This window comes from Ascaphus truei, chromosome 5, assembly GCF_040206685.1.
Source record: "Ascaphus truei isolate aAscTru1 chromosome 5, aAscTru1.hap1, whole genome shotgun sequence".
NCBI classification, from domain to species: Eukaryota; Metazoa; Chordata; class Amphibia; order Anura; family Ascaphidae; genus Ascaphus; species Ascaphus truei.
This window is the reverse complement of record NC_134487.1, coordinates 73734782-73758508: the sequence shown is the minus strand read 5'-3', so window position 1 is coordinate 73758508 and position 23727 is coordinate 73734782. Positions and strand designations below refer to the sequence as shown.

Here is a 23727-nt window from a genome sequence, read left to right as displayed (position 1 = left end):
CCTCATTCAGCTGCAGACGCTCTTTCACCAGTTCACGAATAATTTTGTATATTTGTTATCACTAATATTATTTTAGTGCACTTTCACACCCTTCACAGCACTGTTTATGGTTGCGCACTGATTACTCCTCTTGTATCTATTCCCTGGAGGAGTCTGCAAGGTCAGGGGGCGTGGCTAATAAAATATTAAACCAAAGAGTGTCTTTATTAAAAATGAGAATATCTTGTGATGTCATGTCCTTTGCATGATAAGAGTTACAAATATGTAATCTTGTCACAGAATGCCATGATCTGACATCACACACTGTAGGGTTAACAGGTACTGGGGGCAGATATTCATTTATCGCTCAGGTTTAGTGGTAAGACAGTCATGTTTAGTCTTGTCGCAACTGCCATGAGAGCCTGAATGTATTAATATTAAATCACAGCTGATTTACGACAGGGGCTGGGTTTATGTTGTTTCAATGGAAATGAATACTACATAAGAGAGCAAAGTTTTATGAAAAATCAGATTTGAACTTGAATTTGAGGTGTGTTTGGACTAAACATGTGATCTCTCATGTTCCTGAACCAGTGGCCTTTCTGGTGAAAATCTGTGGCATTTGGTAATGTATTGGATTTGCTGTCTATGTTTAACTTTTTATTTTGAGACTGTTCTGCATTTATTGTAACTGTATGTTCTTGTAATCCTTTTTTCTGTAACCTAAGAACTGTATTTTTATATATATTAAAATATTTAATAAGTAATGTTTCGGGCTCTGAATGAACTGTTGCACGCTCTGGAGAGAGTATTTACATTTTCGGACACATTTTGCTACAACAGAATTTTGTGTGTCCATAGTTTATTCTATCATAGACAGGGACCTGGGACCCTAGCAAATATTGATTTCACATATTTTGTTTGTATAATTATCCCAGGTGGTGGAAGTCTATAGATATGTTTGCAATTGAGTAAGAGGTTAATATTACTTATTGGAGGTACGTTTGCGGAGGAGACAGGTGAGATGGCTAGAGTAGCCATGTGTACTAACCCTGGTTGCATATCTACTTTACTGTATATGCCCACTTGTGTGCTGTTTGTGACAGGTGGTATATTGGGACAGATTTAGGGGGAGATACTAACTCATTTGAGGGACCTTTGCAAAGGTGAAGAGTGGGGCAGCTTGCGAACTGTGTATTGACACTTGTCCTGTAGAGGAGATATTATTAATTTTAGGGTCCTTTGTGAAGTAAAAAGTTAAAAGTGGGACCACTTCCGAGCAGAGTATTAACCATTGTCCCATATGCAGGTCACGTGCTCACAGGGGTGGTGTACGTGATACCTGGTATATTGTATTATTCTTATATGTGCATAATAACGTCTCCCTAAGTCCTCCTATAGACACTCCAAAAACTGCAACTTACAGTATCTCTCGTCTTTATAGTCTGATAACGGCTCTCAATGTACATAGCAAACTTAGCAGAGTGTTACTGTATTTTAATCCTTTTTCTCTTGGCTTCAATTTATGAAGTCACTTTGCTCCAATTTTACTGTTCTATGCAACGAACACCAAATATGTTAAAGTAGGTTGATAATTATGTTTGAAGCTTGTATTCCTGTATTGTATGTGTTCCCATCTATTCTAAATTGTCTGTTTGCTTGCAATGTAACCATTAAGTATTTGAATTGCGCTATATAACAACAAATATAATATAAAAAAGTTGGGAAATTAAGAGACCGTACCTGTAAGCAAGTGCACCAGCAAAATGTCCTTCTATATAAGTATCCATTACTGGTTTAAAATGTTGAAATTTGCTGTCCTGCAGCAAATTAATTATATGAACCTGCATAAAAAGACAAGAAAACAGAGGGGGGAAAATATTGCAACATACTATTACAGAGCGTACTTCTGTAATTATCATAGTGCCGAAAGGACATGCAACGTATTGTTTATGTGTAGATGGTACCTCAAACACCAAACAGGTTCATTTAGATAAAAACTACAATGTAATATATAATATTATTGTAGAGGAAGAGGGGGTTGGCCCGGTATTAAAGGGGTTGCACCCCATATGGCCACCCCCTGACCTCACCAGGGAGGCAAGGGGTTAACTGGACTGCGGTCCAGGAATGTGGCTTACACCTTGTCATGTCAGGAAAATGTATGTTTCCCTGTTCCCATGTTTCATTATAATCCTGTATTTAAATGTTTTAAAGTGCATTTCTGTATCTCCAGTTCTGGAGGTCACAGAGAGTTGATATTTGGCCAATATGTGGAGGCACTGTAGGCATTAAAAACTGGCAACTTTCGACCCACTGAGCCCACCAGAATGGAACTTATTAATATGTGTAGATATTAAAGTGTATATGTATGGTATTTTGGATCTGCTCTGACAATGCAGACTCCATCTGCTATGCTAATAGGTCATGAAGGGCAGCCGGCTGATTGAGCCTAAGCACTGTGATCAAAAGTTAACTGCCTGATTGTTTACACTAAGTACTAATCAACCGACTAAGTACTAATCAGCAGACTCTGCCACTCTAATTGTTACCTGAGGGTGGAGAATCATCAAACTGGAGTGGTTTGTAAGTGTTATGTCTACACCTACAAACAATGCAGATACTTCATTTGGTAGACTGGTCGTTGCCCCTGATTTAATTATGGGGCTACCCATAGAGTCCCAGTACACATGGGCTAATTAGCTGGGGGATGAATGAAGGAACAAAGGGCACTGCGGATTTGAGCAAAATAAACTCATTTATTGAGCCAACACGACGTTTCGACCTAAGTGGTCTTTTTCAAGTGACAATGGCATGCCATTGTCACTTGAAAAAGACCACTTAGGTCGAAACGTCGTGTTGGCTCAATAAATGAGTTTATTTTGCTCAAATCCGCAGTGCCCTTTGTTCCTTCATTCATCTGTCTTGGACTGATTGCAGGCTTTCGTGCAAACACTGGAGCACCGGTAATTGTATGTTTTTTCTATTTTTGAGGTGTGCAGCATCACTTTATTTGTTCTAATTAGCTGGGGGGCATGGGTTAATCTGTGTCTCCACGTTAGGGATTGGATACAGATAATTGTTCACCAATAGTCTGTATTCAATGTTAAGAATAGGGTTACACAGGTATATAAACTGTGTCAACCCTACAGTTTTTAGTTGTGCTTCTGATTCCACCTGGAATGTCACCGGATTGCTGAAGAATTGCTAGCTGATACTTCTCCATCCCCCAACCCTAAGTAAGTGTTACCTTCTTGTTTGTTAATTGTACTATATTGCTGTGTTCACCTTTTTTAAGAAATAAATATATTTTATTATATCTAAGCCTCGTTCAGTTCAACCCAGATATTTGGTGTTCATTATATCTTGTCATAAGTTACCGTGACACTTATGTAACATAAACATACAAAAACAATGCAAAGAGAAAGGAAGTGAAACTTACCAAGCAATCGAAGACCTTGGAGCCATATTTCTGAGAACTTTCATCCAGAATTCCAAACAAAGTGTCCAGTGTGTCTTGAAGAAACTAAAGAGGGTGTGGGGTTAAATATTTCACTGTCAAAGTATTATTTAATATTATACATCTGAACAGCTAGAAAGTCCCAAATTATCGCTTACCTTTACTATTTCCGAACCATCAATTTCTTTTAATTTGGAAAGGCAGCCTGGGATTTTTTCTGGGTGCATCCGCCACTTTAGAAGATCAAGCATATCACCTACAAGTTAAAATGAAACAGTGAAAGCTATATTCAGAGAAAAGTAGATACAAAAAGCTGTACTGATTTTGGCCTTTTGTCATAAAAGCCATATAGCACTATCCTGCATGTCAATGTATGATGTTCCTAAACCTAATCTCGGTAACATAAAAATATGGTTTTAGGTTTAATTCTAATTTGGAGTCTTGTGATTTAGGTCGATAGGACAAAACAAAGCTGTGTCAGAACTGTATTATCATAATGATCAACTTTTCAACTTCTCTTACTGCCAACTGAAACTTGAACCATGTATCAGAACAATCAACAATTCTCAATTTGAATCTATCACAATCAACAACACTACATTGGCTACCTGAATGATTAATGTCAGTTCAGTCCTCTTGAAAAACACAGTTTGTAAGGGTGTACTCTACTGTAGATAAAACACATACTGAAATGAATTATCTATAATCATCTTACTAGAAAATAAATTAAGAAACTTGGTCCACTTTACTGTACCTACACTTCTGATGCAATCTACATTTATCAAAGTTGTCTAGGTGCCAAAAGTAAAAAATCCCGACTAGCAAGTAATAATTCCAACCTAAAAACTAGACATAGTGTGAAGGTCAAAAGTAAACATACGTTTTTAATTAAAACTACCAAGTTGATTTTCATAAACAGTTTCTTACAGTTTGCTAATACTTATTTTAAAGTACATGTTTCAATTCTAAAACCAAATGTGGCAGTTTGAAAATATAATACAAATTAGTATGATCACTAGTTTCTTTCTATAATGTTAACCGGACCCCATGACCCTTATTTATATGGTTTTCAAAAACTCTGGTACACTTTGCTCAAAGGTACCTGTTAAAAAAGGAATGTGATTTTTGTGCCAAACAGCTTAATTGCAATAATTATTCTTAGAACACAAGGTCAGCGGAAGTTTTTCTTAGGAGTAAAAGATAAAAACACGCCTTCGGTATGCATGAGAGTATACCATAGCTTTATCATGTCTATGTATAGTAAGTACAGACATTATACTGCACAGTTTATTGGAATGCATGCTTTGCCAACTTTGTGCATTGGTAGTTCACTTATTGTTTAAAATCAAAAACAAAAAATGTAAAACAGAAAACCATTACAACAAATAAATAGCAATCGCAGATTAGGTGCTATACTAAAGCAAATGGAATGCCACAGCTGGTTCCTAAGAGAGGCATTTAAATTCCATAACATTTTAGCAGTGACCTTGAACTATATAATCTATAGACATTGATGTTCTTATAGTTCTGTCACATCTGTCATAACATATAGTTGCCAATGTTTTGGATACAGCAAGCACTGTACTGGACATTGCTGAAAATCCTTCTCTTTCTCTGTGTGGATGTCTACTGATGACTGCTGGGTAAGGAATTGGAAAGATGATAACATTAATAATAATAACTTTATTTCATATAGCACTTTTCTCCAAATGAGACTCAAAGCACTTCAGAATTACAGTATAGTGCACTGTACGCAGCACTGTACATGGGATTCTTACAGACACACAGTTCTTGCCCAGATGAGCTTACAATCTATGTTGATGGTGCCTGAAGCCTAGGGAGATAAGGTGACTTGCCCAAGGTCACAGGGAGCCGACACCAGGATTTGAACCAGGCTCTCCCCTGCTTTACGCTCAGTAGTGTTTTCAGTGTCAGGGTCTTTACTGACTGAGCCACTCATTCAGCCCAAAAGATCAAAATAAGACTGTGTAAAATGGTTTATTGTATGCTGTAGTTCTGTGTTACACCAAAATGTACATTTGAAGCTGCTTTGGTTATTGGCTAATTGAAAGTTAAAGAAAGCATAGTGCAGAAAGATTACAGGTATCAGTGCTATGTTATACAATAGATGTTACTTCAACATAGAAAACTACTAAAGGATTTGAAAATGTAGTTTATGATCAATATCAATAAATAAGAAAAATTAAGTGCTTAAAGTCCAGATCAAGAAAACCTAATCTAGCATACGGTCTCCGGCATTGCCCTACAATCAACACATTTTGCCACAAGACAGTGGGTTATTTTATTTTTAAAATAAAGTTAATTCAGATATGAATACCCTTCTATAGAGTATTGTTGAATTCTGAAAATAAACATGCATCAAAGGTGAGAGCAGGAGGAGGAAGGGTGAGGGGAGGAGGGAGGGTGAGAGAAGGAGGGGGTGAGAGGAGGAAAACTATTTAATCTGGTAGGTCTGATTGGCCGACGAATCAACAGGTAACTCACTGGTCCTTAAAGGATGCAGTGAGAAAAAAATACCAGACTAACAAAATTATAACATAAACCGGTATCAAGTGCAACAGTAAATTAAAATAATGTGCACTAAAATGTGGGAGTTAATGTAAAAAAATCCAAATGGGGGGATACCGAGCAGAGAGGATGATGAGGAGGGGGTGAGCGAGAGGAGGAGGGGGTGAGAGAGAGGAGGAGGAGGAGGTGGAGGGTGAGAGAGAGAGGCTGAGGAGGGAGTGTGAGAGAGGATTAAGAGGGGAGCAAGAGCAGACGAGAAGGAGGGTGAGAGAGAGGATTAGGGGGGGTGAGAGATGAGGAGGACGAGGGTGGGGATGAGAGAGTGGATGAGGAGGAGGGTGGGGTGAGAGAGAGAGGAGGAGGTGGGTGGAGGTGAGAGAAAATGAAGAGGTGAGAATGAGGATAAGGTGTGAGGGAGGATGAGGTGGGGGGTAAGAGAAATGATGAGGAGGATGAGAGGATGAGGAGGGTTCGGTGAGAGAGAGGAGATGTCATCAAATAATATATTGCATGCATATCTAAGAAGTTTAACTGGACCAACAGGAAGCCGTGACATCATTCCTTGCATTGCGGCTTCCTATTGGCATGCGTGACCGGTACCTGAGCATGACATACCTACACCCCCTATACAGGTATGCATCTCAGGAATCAGGGGTCCCCAGAGTGGAAATGAATGCAGTTCCGCTTTGGAGACCTTCTACTTCCTACCTAGGAGAGGGAAACTAGGGGGGGAGGGGCGGGGAAGTTGAATTTTTTTTAGGGGTGGGAGGGGTGGCATTAATTGTGCTTGCCTAAGGGCAGCACATACTCTAGGAACAGGCCTGTTTCCATGCATATGTATTATTAGAAAAATTGCAACATTTGGGAACAAAAAACAACATTTCACATGACTAACTAGTAATGTACAAAACACTTAATGTAACAATTCCATTATACTGCTTGGTATGCACATGGTTAGTTAAAAAAAAGACTGGGCAGATTAAGTTTTGCAGAAATACTTTTACAGGGTCTACAGAACACATGAAACTTGATATATAGCCTTCCTCATGTCCTCCCACTCACCACCCGTATTAAAAATCATTGCTTGAATTGTTTACGTTTTAGGATATTGCTCCTCCATATGTCCAAATATCTATCTTCCATACAATGCAACTTGGAATAAAGACAATTTTTAAAAAAAAGTAAAGAAAATTAAAACGCTTTTTTTTTTTAGGCAGGATAAGTGGGAGTGGGACATTTCATTGTATGATGCAGACACACATATAGAAAGCTTACATGTCACAGTCATGCAACCGTGGCTGGCGTGGCACCAAAGGATTAACGCAGCTTGATCGCGGCAGACACTGTCACGGGTGCCGTGGACTTTTGCTTGCTTGTCCGTGGCACCAGGGACAGCAAATCTTGCTACATCTGTAACCTACTTCATTGTTAAAAACACAACTCGTGCTAAAGTTGTACAATCTTAATACAGATCAGACAATTACTGCACTCACTGACTCGAAGGAACCCGTAAAACAGGGTACATGCCCCCCAACATTTTTGATTTAATGTAAGCACAAGACAATAATAAACTTGGAGAAATGTCACACAAGCGGGTAATGTGTCAATGGACCCTAAAAAAATGGTGTAGGGAAAAACCAGGGAAAGGGAGTGCAAAAAGAGGCTAAAAAGGGGATTGGGGGAAAAAGGGGGGAAATGGGGAGGAGGGTAGAAGGGGGGCACTACTTAATTGTTATTTCCGTTTAAACCATGGTCTGTTGAAGTTTATTTATGTGGGTGTCTGTTACTCTTTTAGAAGTAGATTGCAGTATAACCGTTGGTATGTGCTTCCCTTTTTTTCACAGTGATATGAAACACGCAGCCTGCTTTTATTATAAATGGTTTGCACTGTAACATCAGCAGACCCAGGAAAGACTGGATCAAGGCAGCACCCTGGGGTACACAAAGGCAGTGTTTCAAAAGACACCACCGTTAATATTTTATGAAAGAACATTCTTTACCGCCGTACCATTTTGTGTGAGTTTAGTGGAACAAAGAAACGAGGTTATCCAGAAAGACTCTTTCGTATTTTTAATGGCTTGATTATTGTTTCCGTGTTGAAGTCCTTTCAAAAAGGGGAGCTTGAGGTAGCGGCAACAATCCTGGAAGATGGTGTTTTCTTCACACTGTAAAAATAAAAGTTGTAAGTTACTGGCGAAAGTGAAATACAATTCATAAAGCGATTAACCACAACCACTACAATGCACAGGGGGCTCCAACCCTTTGCAGACTACTAAAAGGATTGAGACAAAGGAGGGCACTATATACACATGGCAGACTGTCCAGTTAAAAGTATGGGAACTAGTTTTAATGCATGCAAGTCTTTTTATCAAGAATATATTCATTAACATAGCTATGCTTGGATCTATTTTAAACAATATTTTTTTATTACCATAACTTTTTATGAACCCTGTTTTGTGTTTATATATATGTATATAGATATGTATATAGATATATATATATAGATATAGGCGAGAAAGGTTATTAGCCTAGCAAAACCTGAACTTTTTTATTGTATTCATTCTCATGTTACCTCTGGTGCGGGGATGGAGGCTGCAGGGGTTATCAGAGCGCCAGGGGTTATCAGAGCGGGCTCAGTCCGATGGAGGCAGCAAGAGAAGCGGTAGTGTCCAGGGTGTCAGTAGCCTCTGGACTAGGCCAGGCTTCCCAGCAGGCCCCAGTTAGGCCCAGAGTCACTTGAAGAAGTACTGTAGAGAAGGACCCAGATAGGTACGCTTCCCTTAGTACTGCTGTAGTGGTATTGCACTGGTGACCGGATGGCCACGCGGTGCCCTGCAGTCTGGGACCAGGCCACAGGCCCATCCAAGACATTACCTGAGATTCTCCTGCTGGAGCTCACCCTTGAGAGGGATCAGGACCCTAAGGCATGAGGGGATTGTTGGAGGCCCTACGACGTGGGACCTGGCTGATCTATATTTCATCAGCAGTACCTGAGTACAGGAATGCCCAGGGAGGTATTAAGCGCACCAACTATATACACAGGGGTAGCGCTAACTCATACTTTGGGTGGGGACTGTTCTATGGACACTGGATGTTTAGGTGCCTAGGGCACCCTCAGTACTTTGGGACACACACACCAGGGTGTTATGTATTATATTGGGTGTATCTTGGAAGTTACTATTGTTATTACTAGTGTTATTATATGTGTGTGTCAGTAAACATTGTAATACACCTGTGAGTGTATTTCTTATTACTGTGATTGGTTCCTGTGAGGGGTTATCCTGCCAACGCTGCGATCCCTCATAGGTAGGCACGCAAGAGGAGAAAGAGCTCACCCCAGGCTCCCAGAGGCGGAGGCCTCCTGTGAGCGAACAAGTATATCAGCACGGATAGTTCCCTAAGTCATAGGGAAAGGGGGCTACACACCAATATGGGTAGCGAGGCTGATCTATACATTCACTGTTTCTTCATGATTATACGCTCACAGTTTCTGATCCTACAGCTCAAATATAAAATGTATGTTATATGTATTTTTGAACAGCCAGCCATGTACAGCGTTTTACAGAGGTTGCATAAATACACAGCTAATGAAAATAATATGAGAAAAGACAATAAAAACATTTAAAAAAAACTTACAATGAGCTAAGAAAAACTTGGAATCCTAAAAGTTCTGTTTGCTCTCCATTTGCCTTGCTACAGTGCTTCACAACTTTTAGGTTATCACATCCAATAATCTGGTACAGTACATTCCTTTTATCGGTTGCTGATTGCTAGTACAATTCCCTTACAGAATCTGCTCTTGGCATGAAGTCTTTCAAAACCCTTTTAAAATAAGTGATGGCGTAAATGAAGGGACTGACACAATCACAACAAGCCTGATGTAGTCTTAACACACGCACATAAATCCTTGTTGCCATAATTCCTCTCTGAATCGTTTTTTTGCCATTTAACCACACTTGGAACAAGAGGTTCTGTACATAGGAAATGTAATGGCTCAAATAATAACACTTGATCCCAGATTTACTAAACAATGCTACGCTTTAAACCATAAAATGTAGCCCCACCCAAAATCAATTTTGCGCTTAACATGCCATATGAAAGAATGGGAAATTCCAAGTAATCTAATGTTTAACTAAAAAAAATATTAACATTTACTGGCATATACAATGTTAGATTGACACCTAATCAAAGAGTATCTTTTAGAATTCTCTATTGTCTTAACCACTGTTTTTTTGGCTCTTCTCCAATTTGTGGGAATTGATATAAATCAGACGAATTATAAATAAATAATAATAATAGCATGTTCTTGTATAGCGCTGCTAGTTTTTACGTAGCGTTTTACAGAGACATTTTGCAGGCACAGGTACCTGTCCTGTGGAGCTTACAATCTATGTTTTTTTTTTGGGTGCCTGAGGCACAGGGAGATAAAGTGACTTGCCCAAGTTAACAAGGAGCCGAAACCGAGAATTAAACCAGGCTCCCCTGCTTCAAACTCAGTGCCAGTCAGTGTCTTTACTCACTGAGCAGCTCCTTCTGAGTCTGTCTGCCATGCAGAAGATGTTACACCCTTAACGTAGATTAATGTGTATGTATAGATGAGATTATGTGATGTGGATATATATATATATCTATATATAGATAGATATATCTATATAGAAAAAAACAAAGAGAAGCGCAGGCACCATAGTGTTATACTGTATAAAAAATAGAGTCCATTTAATAAGACACGCGGTCCATAGGAAACACACTTACAAGATTTAAAAAAACAATAAGCACCACCTCAGCACGCATGACGGTGAGAGGAGGTGCCTTCAGCCTGTATGGAGCCCTGTTGTTCACGCTGCACATGCGGCTAGCAGCCAGAACCTCCATTGACTGAAGGACTGAAAACTGCATGCGGATTATCAGGCTGATTTATACAGCACAGTGGTTGTGTGTCAGGAGCTCCAACGGCTGCAATCTACCCAGGCAGAGTATTCACACTGGACCCCTCCCACCCAGCTGACGAACCCCTTAGAGATTATTCTCTCACATGCTTATTGTTTTATTTTTTAAATCTTGTAAGTACGTTTCCTATGGACTGCGTGTCTTATTAAATGGACACTATTTTTTATACATTATAACACTATAGTGCCTGCGCTTCTCTTTGTTTTGTTTTTCTGTAGGTACTTTGTGTGTGGCTATACCATATCAAAGGAGCTGCATGAGCCATTAGTATTTGGGGTCTGGACACCATCCTAAGTTTATACTATCTTCAGTGGACCAGATGGACTACACCTGTGAATTTTGAGTGAATTTTTTTTATGATTTATGAACACCATTTTTTATAATTAGTAATAACACTATTAGCTATCAATAGCTATCAATAGCACTAGTTTAAATATCACTATTATTATAATTAAGTATTCACTTAATCCCTATTGATTTAAGCACGTTTATATTCACATAATTAATTAAGAAGCGCTACTGTTTGTTTGTGTGTTTTGAGATATATATATATATTTTTTTTCATGTAGTTGGCTGTGCTAAGCTGGCTGTTATTCCCTTAGTACCACTATTGTTGGTTGAGACATTTACTTCGGTTGCTATCTGCTTATTCCACCCATAGCAGTATTGTTGCACCTTATGTCACGAATTTAGCCCAGCACGCCAGTACACCCTTACAACCATTGAGTTGTCTTTGTACCATATCTTGTTCCCATGGGAATCAGAATTGTCCTTGTGGAGACCCCCTCCCTTTTTAATATTTCATCCCCTGTTTTTATCCATTATCAATAAAATTCATTACTTATATTCTACTCTGGTATACCGTGTGCTTACTTTATGGATGCTTTTTTGTTGTGCCATTATCCATTGAGCACCACTGTCTATTGATTATATATCACATATTTTCTGTCATATTTAGACAGTTTCTGGGTAACCTTTATATTTGGCGTACATGCGGTATAACTTTGTGTCTTATCATATATAGATATATATATCTATATATATAGATAAATGATGGCTTGTGTTAACAATGTGCATACACATAACAACAACACGGTAAGACTGTGTATCAGTTTCTGCTATACACTTGTGTAAAATATACATACTAGCTGTACCTGCCATAACATACACCGATCTAGGAGATCTGAAAGGTTATTAAACATTACTCTTTGTTTTCACGCCTCCCATAATGTCTTGCTGTCTCTTGTCCCCTCTTCCCCACCTTACACTCTCCTCCATCATGCCCTGCTCCTCTTTGCACTCTCCTCCCCTCTCTTTGCACTCCCCGCCTTACTGTCTGCTACTCTGTGTGTACAGTACACGCCCTCTTCTCCTACTTATCTCATCTGTCTCCTCCTCTCCTTGCTGTCTCTCTGTTTCCTCTTCCTACTGACCTTGCTGTCTCTCCACCCCTCTCTTTGCACTTGCTCCTGCCTGATGTTCACACTGCTCTCCATTCCTTCCTCCTTGTCATCCTTCTATATTTAGAGAGTGAAGTTCTCACAGTTGCAGGGTTGATGATGAAGTGCAGAGTCCAATTCTTGTATTCTACACCTCCAATTTGAACTCCACCGACACATCATATGTGACACTTAAGATGTTACACAGCCAATGTGCAGTCTCATTAGCTGTCCCTGGGCGAGTGACAGGCCAATCAGTCTATCACAGAGGGGGAGGGATGTGCAACCTCACTGGCTGTCCCTGGGTGAGCGACAGGCCGTTCAGCCTATCACAGAGGGATGTACAGACATCCTTACAAAAATATATATAGAGATTTTTTTTATCGAACTAGAACTTAAAGTAATTATTGATTGTGCTTCATATCTCTTTTATTACAGTTAAATGTGGATAAGACAGCACAACGTTTCAAAAGAAAAGGCTGCATCGACAGGTGTGGTGCGTATACAATTAATCATAGCAAAAACTAATTGCGGCTTTACATGTTGATACTGACAAATTACTGCAATTTAGAAAGAGAAGTAAAACGGCCAATGTACTGTAGTTTAGTACATTACAGGTTACGCTACACAGGCAAGGGAATTGTTCAAATCACCTTATGCACAATGAGTTCATGCGTCCCATCTGGAAATGTTAGGCCATCTTCTTGCATCAGGGGCACAAAAGAAAAGCCGAATAACTTCTTCTCACCCTTCTCTTTTGCTAAAAAAAAATAGAAAAATGTTGCTCATTTGCCTATTTCCCAGTTATGTGCTAATTATTACACCCCAAATAAATGCTGGTATAATGCCCATTTTAAAATGCAGCCACAATGTATCCGTGTACAAGAAGGTTTATCCCAAAACAAGAGCACAGCACAGAACATTTGCATCAACTGTAACAAAGTGTTATTCAAGTTTCTTAGCCATGACAATCCAAGTTAGCCAGAAAGGTTTTTTTTTCCCCATAGGTAAGGAAATTATTATTGCTGAAAAGGGTGAAAAGATGGTAGCCCGATTTGCTGACCTGGACACATCACAGTATAATATATGGTTTTTTCAAAGGTGCACTGCCACTTTGGACCCAAGTCAGCTAATAGCAGTGGCAAGTGTAAGTAATTAACAAACTAAAAAAGAAATGGCAGATATAAGTACATTTAAATAATATTTTAAAACTTTACAGGTCTCTGTAGGAACTAAGTGTTGGCTATACCCAATTTGTTTGGTTTCACATTTTTAGTAAATTATGGCAAAAAACATCAAAATAGGAAAGAAAATGCTAAAATAGCATAATAAAGCACAAAATATGTAATCATAAAACACAATTAGGAAACTAAAATATTAATGCTAAGAAACTTCCTAGAGACGTACACTTGGCCTGGTTCTCTGGTATTGGTTCTAAATAATTTTTGTTTTTGTTCTAAAATGTCAAGGGTTTTGGTTTCGTAATGTATTTGGCTAGTAGTGTAAGGAGAGAAAAAATAATTCCCAGATAATATTAAAATTAATCAGGGCTCGGAGAATAGAGAAAACAAGGAAAAAATTACTTGGAAGTAAATCTCTCTCTCTAAAAAGTTTGAATGGGACTGCCAGGGACCCCCGCTGTGTTAATCCGATGGACCATTAGTCTGTCTGCAGAAATGTCACAGAAATGTTACAGCATTACTGTGGTATTGCTCCACATTTTCCCAGGCAAGTGTTTGGATACTCGTGGCTGCATCTGTACATTGATAAGTTGTTTCCATTTTTTTTTTTTGCCTCCTTTAACTCCTCCATCTTCCAACTGACATTTCACAAAATGCAAGTTGTTACGCACGGGTCAAAATAGATGTAAAAAAACTCTAATACATTTACAGTACATTACATGCTTCTCACATCATCCATTTAATAGCAAACCTATGATTTTTTTTCTTTTGACACATACACCACAATCTTTTTTTGTATAGGTTGCTTTCTAACTTTGCAAAGTATATTTTCTAAGGCTTTCCAAAAACAAAACAAACAAATCTTACTGGAACAGTGGCGAAATTCAAAGCGGATATGCGCTCCTCTAAATTTATCCACAGGAACAGGAAGTTTTAGCAGTTCAGCCCATCTGGGACTGTTATTGTGATATAACACAAATGAATGAAACTCATTAGCTGTTGGCTCCCCAGAGCCAAAGGAGATGAAATCCTAAAAGAACAGGAAACAACAACTGGTTTGTTAGAATACATACACACAATTTTTTTTTTTTTTTAAATAAATAACTGAAAGAAAAAAAAAAATATATATATATATATATATATATATATCACACACACACACACACACACACATACATATTGAACGCACATACAGGAATATATATATATATATATATATATATATATATATATATATATATATATATATATATATATATATATATAGTGATCAGTACTAAATCTATATTGTTTGGCTTTTCCAGAAGACAACTTGAGGTACTGAAAGACCACTTATAACCCATTCACTTGAATGAGTCATGACAATGTCTTGAATGGCACCAGAGGATGTCTCATGAAATAGCACCGCTAAAACATGGGACAAAATATTAACATACCAAAAATGTAATTCTATCAAAAATTGTTATAAATACATATTGTGAACATGTTACTTCTCTGTTCTACAGAGGCATAATTAAACAAATATTAAGAACTTTTAAATTGAGGAAAATAAAGGTTCTGAGTGTGAAGTGTCTGCACTAGTTAAAATGGACTGCTCTAAAATTCTTTATATTGGATTGTGTTTTAGAAACGTGATGCTTCCTGGTATCCTAGAGTGGAGACAATATAAATAAATATAATTTAATAGAAAGAAAGTTTATGGTTAAGAGAGTACAACCATTAAAGTAATAAAGTAATAAAAAATACCATTAAAGTATATATAGAAAAAAGAAGCGCGTGCCACACAGCACAAATCTGTGTTGACATTTAATATCAAAAATAGAGAATCTAAAATAGCACACTCACAAGTGTAGCTAGAAATAGCGCATTTAGAGTTATATTATCTCAGCAGGATAGTACTCATCTGGGGCCTCGATGTTCCATAATAGTGTTGAGGAATCCTGGCACCAATGTGAATATAAGAGTCCAACAAGAGGTGGAAATGGGGAATATAAAAGAGAAAATCTCTAAGAGCGTAACGTCACCAGGTGCTGGTCCTGATCCAAAAACACACAGCTGGGCACTTGGAAAGCTTGGCTGATGTCATCCGTTGGATAAAGCTGGTAAATCCATGTGCCTTCCGAAATGGATGTAGCTGTGAGGGCAACTAACTTAATCCCGCAGCAAATCTCTATGTAAAAACAGCCCGCCGTTCGCAATCAGCATGAATCACTCCCTAGGGTCTTCTCAATCAACATTGCTCCCTTCCTCCATTAAAACACGAAAACATATTGTATTTATTCATGGAATAATTTGGTGTAAAGTGTGTCAGCAAAGAGATTAGTTTCCTTCACTTTGGTCTTTTGCCATGAATACATAACACAGGTAGATGGGGAACTTTCAAATGAAATCAATAAGAAAATGAAGATGGGATGGAGCGCAACTGGAAGACATAAGAAAACTTCCACTGTGCCTCAAGAAGAAAGTTTTGGACCAGTGCATTCTGCATGTGCCCAGGTATGGACGTGAAACTTAGATGCTAAATTCGAAGATAATTGAGACGCTTCAGACAACTCAAAGACGTATGGACAGATGTATGCTGGGTATTACCCGAAGAGAAACGAAAAAGAATGAATGAGTTTGAAACCAACTATATTCTGCAACATCATCACAAAGGTGAAGAAATTAAAATGGCAATGGGACAGACATATAGCAAGAAGAAACGACCATAGTTGGAGAAAGATGATACTCAACTGGATTCCAAGGGAATTGAAAATACCCAGACGGCAAACAAAAGTAAGAGGGGAGGATGCAATCAGATTTGTTGGAACAACATGGAGAATAGAGGCTTGCAACCGCATTACATGGAAGATTATTGGGAAGGTCTTCATCCAGCTTCCCCCCCCCCCCCCCAATTAATGTACACATAGGTACTGTATAACTACAGAAAAAAATGGAAATATCTTCCAAGAGGGCCAACTACTAACAGTATCTGCCTTTTCCTCTCCTGAAGTGTTTGGGAGATATGACATAAACAACACTGTAATAGAGGATGCTAAACGTATGGTGCATTCCACACAAAGTGTTTTTGAGGACACAAACGCTTTTCTTTAAAGTACATATTTATTTTCAAAATAATGTATTTAACGTATCTAACAGATAAAGCAATCTTTTTTTCCCCCTATGAAAATAAGCAGCAGCTAGTTTTAAACATTCCCACCAAAGCCCCAAAAGACAATAAAGTAGATATCATTAGAGTTTTAACATTTAATAATGCACTTCTTTATTCCAGGCTTTGCTGAAAAGCTGTGTAATGTGGCAGGCATACGCTTATAGGGGTCCAGGTTAAAATGGATTTGAATCAAAATGTGAAACTGTGTGCTCACTTGCATGTCATTTCCCAGAAACCCTAGCTGCAGTGGTAGCATTGAATGCTAAAAGATAATGGTGAAAAGCAGGGTTGCAGATCTGTCTGTGACGTGAATGTGCTCACAAGTGGTATTTTTATTTGCAACATTTAATAAAGAAGTAAAATAAACAAATGCAGAAGAAAAAAAGCTGGTTAAATGGCGACATTAACATAAACTGTACATTAACAGAATGGTAAGTTACCTTTAAAATGTGTCCCTCGTTGTCCACAATGACCATTGTGATTTGTACATTTCTTGCCACACTTTTACCTCCTTTATCAAACTCCCCCTTTTCTATGGTGATATACAGGTCGTTCCTCATTTCACCTGTGAGAAATAAATATGTATTGAGAAATTAGAATGATTGTCAAATATATTTTTCATATAAACAAAGTATGCACCATGGTATATTATACTATATACAATCACTCATTGTGTATTACATGACTGTTATCAATAGAGACTTAATTCAAGAATAAAACGATCCTGGAACAAAGACATTTGATGCAAAAGAAAGATGTATCTAGATCTATCTGGGAGGGGGAAAAAAAAGATTTGAAATGCTAAAATGTCAAGATTTGATAAGGTATATTTAACAACATCAAACAGAATCTAAATGAGTCAGGAAGTAACAATAAATCAATAATTACATAAACTTAAAAAGTATTTTGAAGCATGACAAAGTAGTGGCCTAGGGCCCTAAAAAGTATTGCAATTAAAATATTATGATAAAGTACAAATATTTTTTTACATGAAATGGGAAAAATCACCCCTCATATACTCCATTTTGGATAAAGCTTCTTTTTTTTTAATGAGTTCTCCAGGGACCTCCCCTTCTCATTTCTATAAGCTAAGCAGCTAGTACAACAGAAAATGTACAGTATCTAGGGCATCAGGTAACATATTAACAAGCAGAATACTAAATCACAAATGTCTAATCAGTGGAGTTTCATCCCAACCGAAACAAATTCTACAAAAACAATAGAAGAGAGCCTGTCTCATCCCCATCACAAGTCTCTGGCTCTGATTAAAACTTTGGTCTATAATTTGAGTGTAATACATTGATCTTGGGTTTGAATCTGGGGCATTGAAAGGGCTAGTCTCAGTCTGAGGAGTTAATTTTGGATTAGCCATATGACACAGAGAAAGCCGTGAAGTGCAACGTTTGCTTTAAATACAAAGTTATGTAAATTAGCAATTTAGATGTAGACATAAATAAATCCCCTTCTGCCTTAAAACAGTGGTGGGTAAAGTGGGGGGCGCGCCCCCCAGGTGGCACGGGATAATTTCCAGGGGGGGGGCGTGGCGGCTACAGAGGTCCCACGCTCTCCCCCAAGGCACTTAAATTAAGTGCCGGTTGGAACGCATGAGGCGTCTACAGCTTCTCTTACCTGATCTTCGGCGACGCGTCGCCATGGTAACGGCGTCAAATGATGCCGCAGGGTCACATGACATCACATTGCCATGGTAACGTGCCGTCACATGACCCCGCAACATTATTTGACGCTGGACCCAAGGAGGAGAGAGGCAGGCGGTAAGCAGGCGGGGAGGGGCACAAGTTCAAAACTTTGCGCACCCCTGCCTTAAAGTACCCAATGAGTCATGAACTAATGTGTGGTGTCACAGGGCCGTCACTAGGCAGTAAGCACGTAAAGCACAGTCTTGTCTATATCTAGTGCGATGGCACGCGCAGCGCGAACAAAAGGCCGTGCCTCTATGAGGCAGGTCATAGAGCGCGCAGAACAAAGCGCGACCGCGTTTGCCGAGCAGACAAAATAATTTGATTTTGTCACGTGATGTCACGGGCAAGCCTCCAACACGCCTCCCTGTCATGTCTCCCCCTAGGCTTGCGTGTACTGACTGATCCGTATGGTTGATTTGAAGTGCTGGTTGTTTAAAGTGTGTGCAGTTAGAACCAAAGCAGTTTGAACAAGGAAGCGGTTAAACAGGGTATAGTATATTGAAGTACAGTTTACTGTTAGTACTTCTAAACTTCATAGTTGCTAGAATGAGCAGGATTGAAAATGTCACTCAATGCACATCTTGCCACATGTATGTGCACTTGGAGCAGCTGTTCCAAGGAGCATACCGCTGTGAGAGGTGTGAGCGGGTGGTCTCTTTAGAATCAGAGATTGCTGATCTGAAGAGGCAACTTGCAATATTGAGTGACATTGGCAATCTTGAAAGGGGTTTAGAGCTCACTGAGCAGGCCCTTGCTTCGACTAGTGGTGCAGATAGTGGCGCTGTTAGTGAGGAGCAGGTAGGTAGCTTGGTTGCCGTTAGTGAGGAGCAGGTAGGTAGCTGGGTGACAGAAGGGGAAGCAGGGGCAATAGGGAGAGGCAGGTCGTTTCTGAGCTGACACATCCCAATAGATTTGCCGTGTTGAGTGAAGATATTGGGAATGTCGGGGCAGAAATGGCAAGGCTGGGGGAGACTAATTCCTCTAGCAGCCAGGGGAATAGTTCCTCCAGCACATTGGGGACTCAGGATGCTCAGATACAAAGAAAGATTGTGGTGGTAGAGGACTCCATTATTAGGAAGGTAGATAGGGCAATCTGTTGCCGTGACCGCATGAACCGAACAGTTTGTTGTCTCCCGGGTGCTCGGATTCGGCACATTGCGGATCGGGTAGACAGATTGTTGGGGGGGGGGGGCTGGTATTGACCCGGCGGTCTTGGTACACGTTGGCACCAATGACAAAGTTAGAGAAAGATGGAGGGTCCTAAAAAATTATTACAGGGATCTAGGCCAAAAGCTTAAGGCAAGGACCTCCAAGGTAGTATTTTCTGAAATACTACCAGTCCCATGCGCTACTGCAGGGAGACAGTCAGAGATCAGGGAGGTTAATGCATGGCTAAGAAAGTGGTGCAGGAAGGAGGGGTTTGGGTTTTTAGAACACTGGGACTCCTTTTCTGAGAGGTGCATCTATATTCTAGGGACGGATTGCACCTCAATGAAGATGGATCTTCTGTGCTAGGGGGGAGAATGCTAAAAAGGTTGGAGGAGATTTTAAACTAGGATGGAGGGGGAGGGGAATGAAACAGATAATGAACTAAATGGAATAGAGAAGGATACAAGGTGGTATGGAGGTAGAATGGGGGCAAGTGCGAGTTTGACAAGCAGTGAGACACCCATAGTAAATACAGATAATACTAGAAAACTTCTAAAGACTAAACCAAGTGGGCGCAGAAAGGAAGGAGCAGATAAGATAATAGTACAGGCTGAAAAAAAACTTAAATGCATGCTTGCTAATGCAAGAAGCCTGACAGATAAAATGGGGGAGCTTGAATTAATAGCTGCAAGGGAGCAGTATGATATCATAGGCATTACCGAAACATGGTGGGATGAAACTCATGACTGGACAGGTAATTTAGAGGGTTATTCCCTTTTTCGGAAGGATCGAACAAATAGAAGGGGAGGTGGAGAATGTTTATATGTTAAACCGGATCTAAAACCTATTATAAGGGATGATGTTTATGAAGGAAATGATGAAAATGTAGAGACTTTGTGGATAGAAATTAGCTGTGGAGGTAAAAGTATTAAGAAAATGTTTGTGGGAATATGCTATAAACCACCAAATATCTGTGAGATTGAGGAAGCTAAAATACTTTTGCAAATGGAAAAGGCATCAAAACTTGGTCATGTTTGCATAATGGGGGATTTTAATTATCCAGACATAGACTGGGGTAATGAGATTAGCATTACAACAAAAGGAAACAGGTTTTTGGGGGTGCTTATAGATAATTATATGCACCAAATTATTGAGGAACCAACCAGGAGAGGGGCAATACTGGATTTGGTCATATCAAACAATGTAGAAGTAATAACAAATATTCAAGTCCTGGAACATTTGGGTAACAGTGATCATAACATGGTCTCATTTGAAATAAATGATCAAAAAATAGATTTCTTGGGTTCAATAAAGACCTTAAACTTAGAAAGGCCGATTTTAATAAACGGAGGTCTAATCTAGTAGTAATACAGTACAATGGGATGATGTTTTTGCAGGGAAAAATGTAGAAGATAAATGGGCAGTCTTTAAAACATTGTTAGAAAAGCACACTTATCAGTGTATACCCTTGGGTAATAAGTATAAAAGAAATAAGTCAAAACCAATGTGGCTAAATAAACAGGTAGGGGAAGAAATGGACAGGAAGAGGAAGGCGTTTAGATTCTTTAAGTCAGAAGGGACAGAGACATCGTATCAGAATTATAAGGAATGTAACAAAAATTGCAAAAGGGCAATCAAATTAGCAAAAATGGATAATGAAAAAAAGATTGCAATAGAAAGTAAGGTCAACCCAAAAAATTCTTTAAGTACCTTAATAACAAAAAAAGAGAAAAGAAAATATAGGACCCTTTCAGTGTGAGATGGGTAGGCAGATTATTGGAGATAAGGAAAAAGCTGAGGTATTAAACAAATTCTTTGCCTCTGTGTGTTTACCAGGGAAGAATCAAGTTCAATAGTAGTGCCGCAGGAGGAAGCCACAACCTCCATATTAATGAACAATTGGTTAACTGAGGAAGAAGTTCATAAGCGACTTGAAAAAATTAAAGTAAATAAGGCACCTGGCCCCGATGGCATACATCCAAGAGTTCTCAAGGAGTTAAGCTCTGTAATTGCAAAACCATTATATTTAATATTCAAGGACTCCATTTCCACAGGCTCAGTACCACAAGATTGGCGTAAAGCAGATGTGGTGCCTATATTTAAAAAGGGAGCTAGATCACAACCGGGAAATTACAGACCTGTAAGCCTGACTTCAATAGTATGGAAACTACTTGAAGGTTTAATACGGGATAATATTCAGGAATACCTAATGGAATACTATATTATTAGAAATAGTCAGCATGGATTTATGAAGGATATATCTTGCCAAACTAACCTTATTTGTTACTTTGAGGAGGAAAGTAGGAATTTAGACCAGGGTAATGCAGTTGATGTGGTCTACTTAGAATTTGCAAAGGCTTTTGATACGGTTTCACACAAGAGGTTGGTGTACAAAATAAAGAAAATTGGACTCAGTAATAATATAGAATTGAAAACTGGTTAAAGGACAGATAACAGAGGGTTGTCATAAATGGAACTTTTTGAGGTTGGGCTAAAGTCGTGAGTGGAGTACCTCAGGGATCGGTACTGGGACCCCTGCTTTTTAACTTGTTTATTAATGATCTTGAGGTTGGGATCGAGAGCAAAGTCTCCATCTTTGCTGATGATACTAAATTGTGTAAGGTAATAGAATCAGAGCAGGATGTCATTTCTCTTCAGAAGGACTTGGAGAGACTGGAAACATGGGCAGGTAAATGGCAAATCAGGTATAATACAGATAAATGTAAGGTTATGCATTTGGGATGCAAGAATAAAAAGGCGACTTACAAATGAAATGGAGATATATTGGGGGAAACCTTGATGGAGAAGGATTTAGGAGTGCTTGTAGACAGCAGGCTTAGCAATAGTGCCCAATGTCTTGCAGTAGCTGCAAAGGCAAACAAGATCTTATCTTGCATCAAACGGGCAATGGATGGAAGGGAAGTAAACATAATTATGCCCCTTTACAAAGCACTAGTAAGACCACACCTTGAATATGGAGTACAATTTTGGGCACCAATCCTAAGAAAAGACATTCTGGAACTAGAGAGAGTGCAGAGAAGAGCCACCAAGTTCATAAAGGGGATGGACAATCTAACTTATGAGGAGAGGCTAGCTAAATTAGATGTATTTACATTAGAAAAGAGGCGTCTAAGAGGGGATATGATAACTATATACAAATATATTCGGGGACAATACAAGGAGCTTTCAAAAGAACTATTCATCCCACGGGCAGTACTAAGGACTCGAGGCCATCACTTAAGGTTGGAGGAAAGGAGATTTAACCAGCAACAAAAGAAAGGGTTATTTACAGTAAGGGCAGTTAAAATGTGGAATTCATTACCCATGGAGACTGTGATGCAGATACAATAGATTTGTTCAAAAAAAGGTTGGACATCTTTTTAGATGGGAAAGGTATACAGGGATATACCAAATAAGTATACATGGGAAGGATGTTGATCCAGGGATTAATCCGATTGCCAATTCTTGGAGTCAGGAAGGAATTCATTTTTCCCCTTAATGGGGTTTTTTGTTTGCCTTCCTCTCAATCAATAATTAAGTATAGATATAGGATAAAGTATCTGTTGTCTAAATTTAGAATAGGTTGATCTTGATGGACCTATGTCTTTTTTCAACCTCATCTACTATGTAACTATGTAAATCGCATCTGCGGCAGGCGCGCGTGATGTCACGCCCCTAGTATAGCCTCAGCCTTTGGACGGCATGTCTCAGGGGCGGCAAAATGAAGAGGAAAAGTGGTAGTTAAAGGAGCCAGTGCTTCCCCTTCCTCTCCCCAAAAAATAGTTCCCCTAAGTGGGAAGCATGGTTTCTCCAGAGCTGAACCGCTTTAATTTCCGGTGCCGGTATCTCCTGCTCATGTTTAAAGCCCCCGGTCATGCGGACCAATAGGAAGCCACAGCTTACTATTGGCCCGTGTGACAGGAACATTTAAACCTGAGCTGGAGATAACGGCACCTCCTACGGAGGCAAGTATCTTGAGAAGTAGGGGGTCCCCAGAGCTGAAATTAATGCGGAGACCCGCTGCTTCCTACCTAGGGGGAAATTTGTTTGGGAGAGGGGGAGAAGGGCCGGCCTTAATAATGCTTGCCTAAACGTAGCCCATAACCTAGGGAAGGGCCCTGTAGTGGACTCCAACACCACAGATGGATCATATGCAAAGAAACAATAAATCAAATTGTTTTCTATGTACAGA

At 39.3% G+C, this 23727-nt stretch overlaps 1 protein-coding gene across 5 annotated transcripts in view; it reads right to left on the bottom strand.

Moving 5' to 3' along the window:
* The window catches only part of DOCK4 (dedicator of cytokinesis 4), a 446778-nt gene that overhangs the window by 142441 nt on the left and 280610 nt on the right, over window positions 1-23727 (bottom strand). For all 5 annotated transcript variants that reach the window (XM_075600022.1, XM_075600024.1, XM_075600026.1 and 2 more), the window contains 7 exons: window positions 17127-17251; window positions 14403-14565; window positions 13008-13114; window positions 7977-8133; window positions 3598-3695; window positions 3422-3505; window positions 1723-1823 (listed from right to left, as the gene is read on the bottom strand). In XM_075600022.1, coding sequence (XP_075456137.1) covers window positions 1723-1823; window positions 3422-3505; window positions 3598-3695; window positions 7977-8133; window positions 13008-13114; window positions 14403-14565; window positions 17127-17251 — 835 coding nt within the window. The remainder of the gene's footprint in view (window positions 1-1722; window positions 1824-3421; window positions 3506-3597; window positions 3696-7976; window positions 8134-13007; window positions 13115-14402; window positions 14566-17126; window positions 17252-23727) is intronic.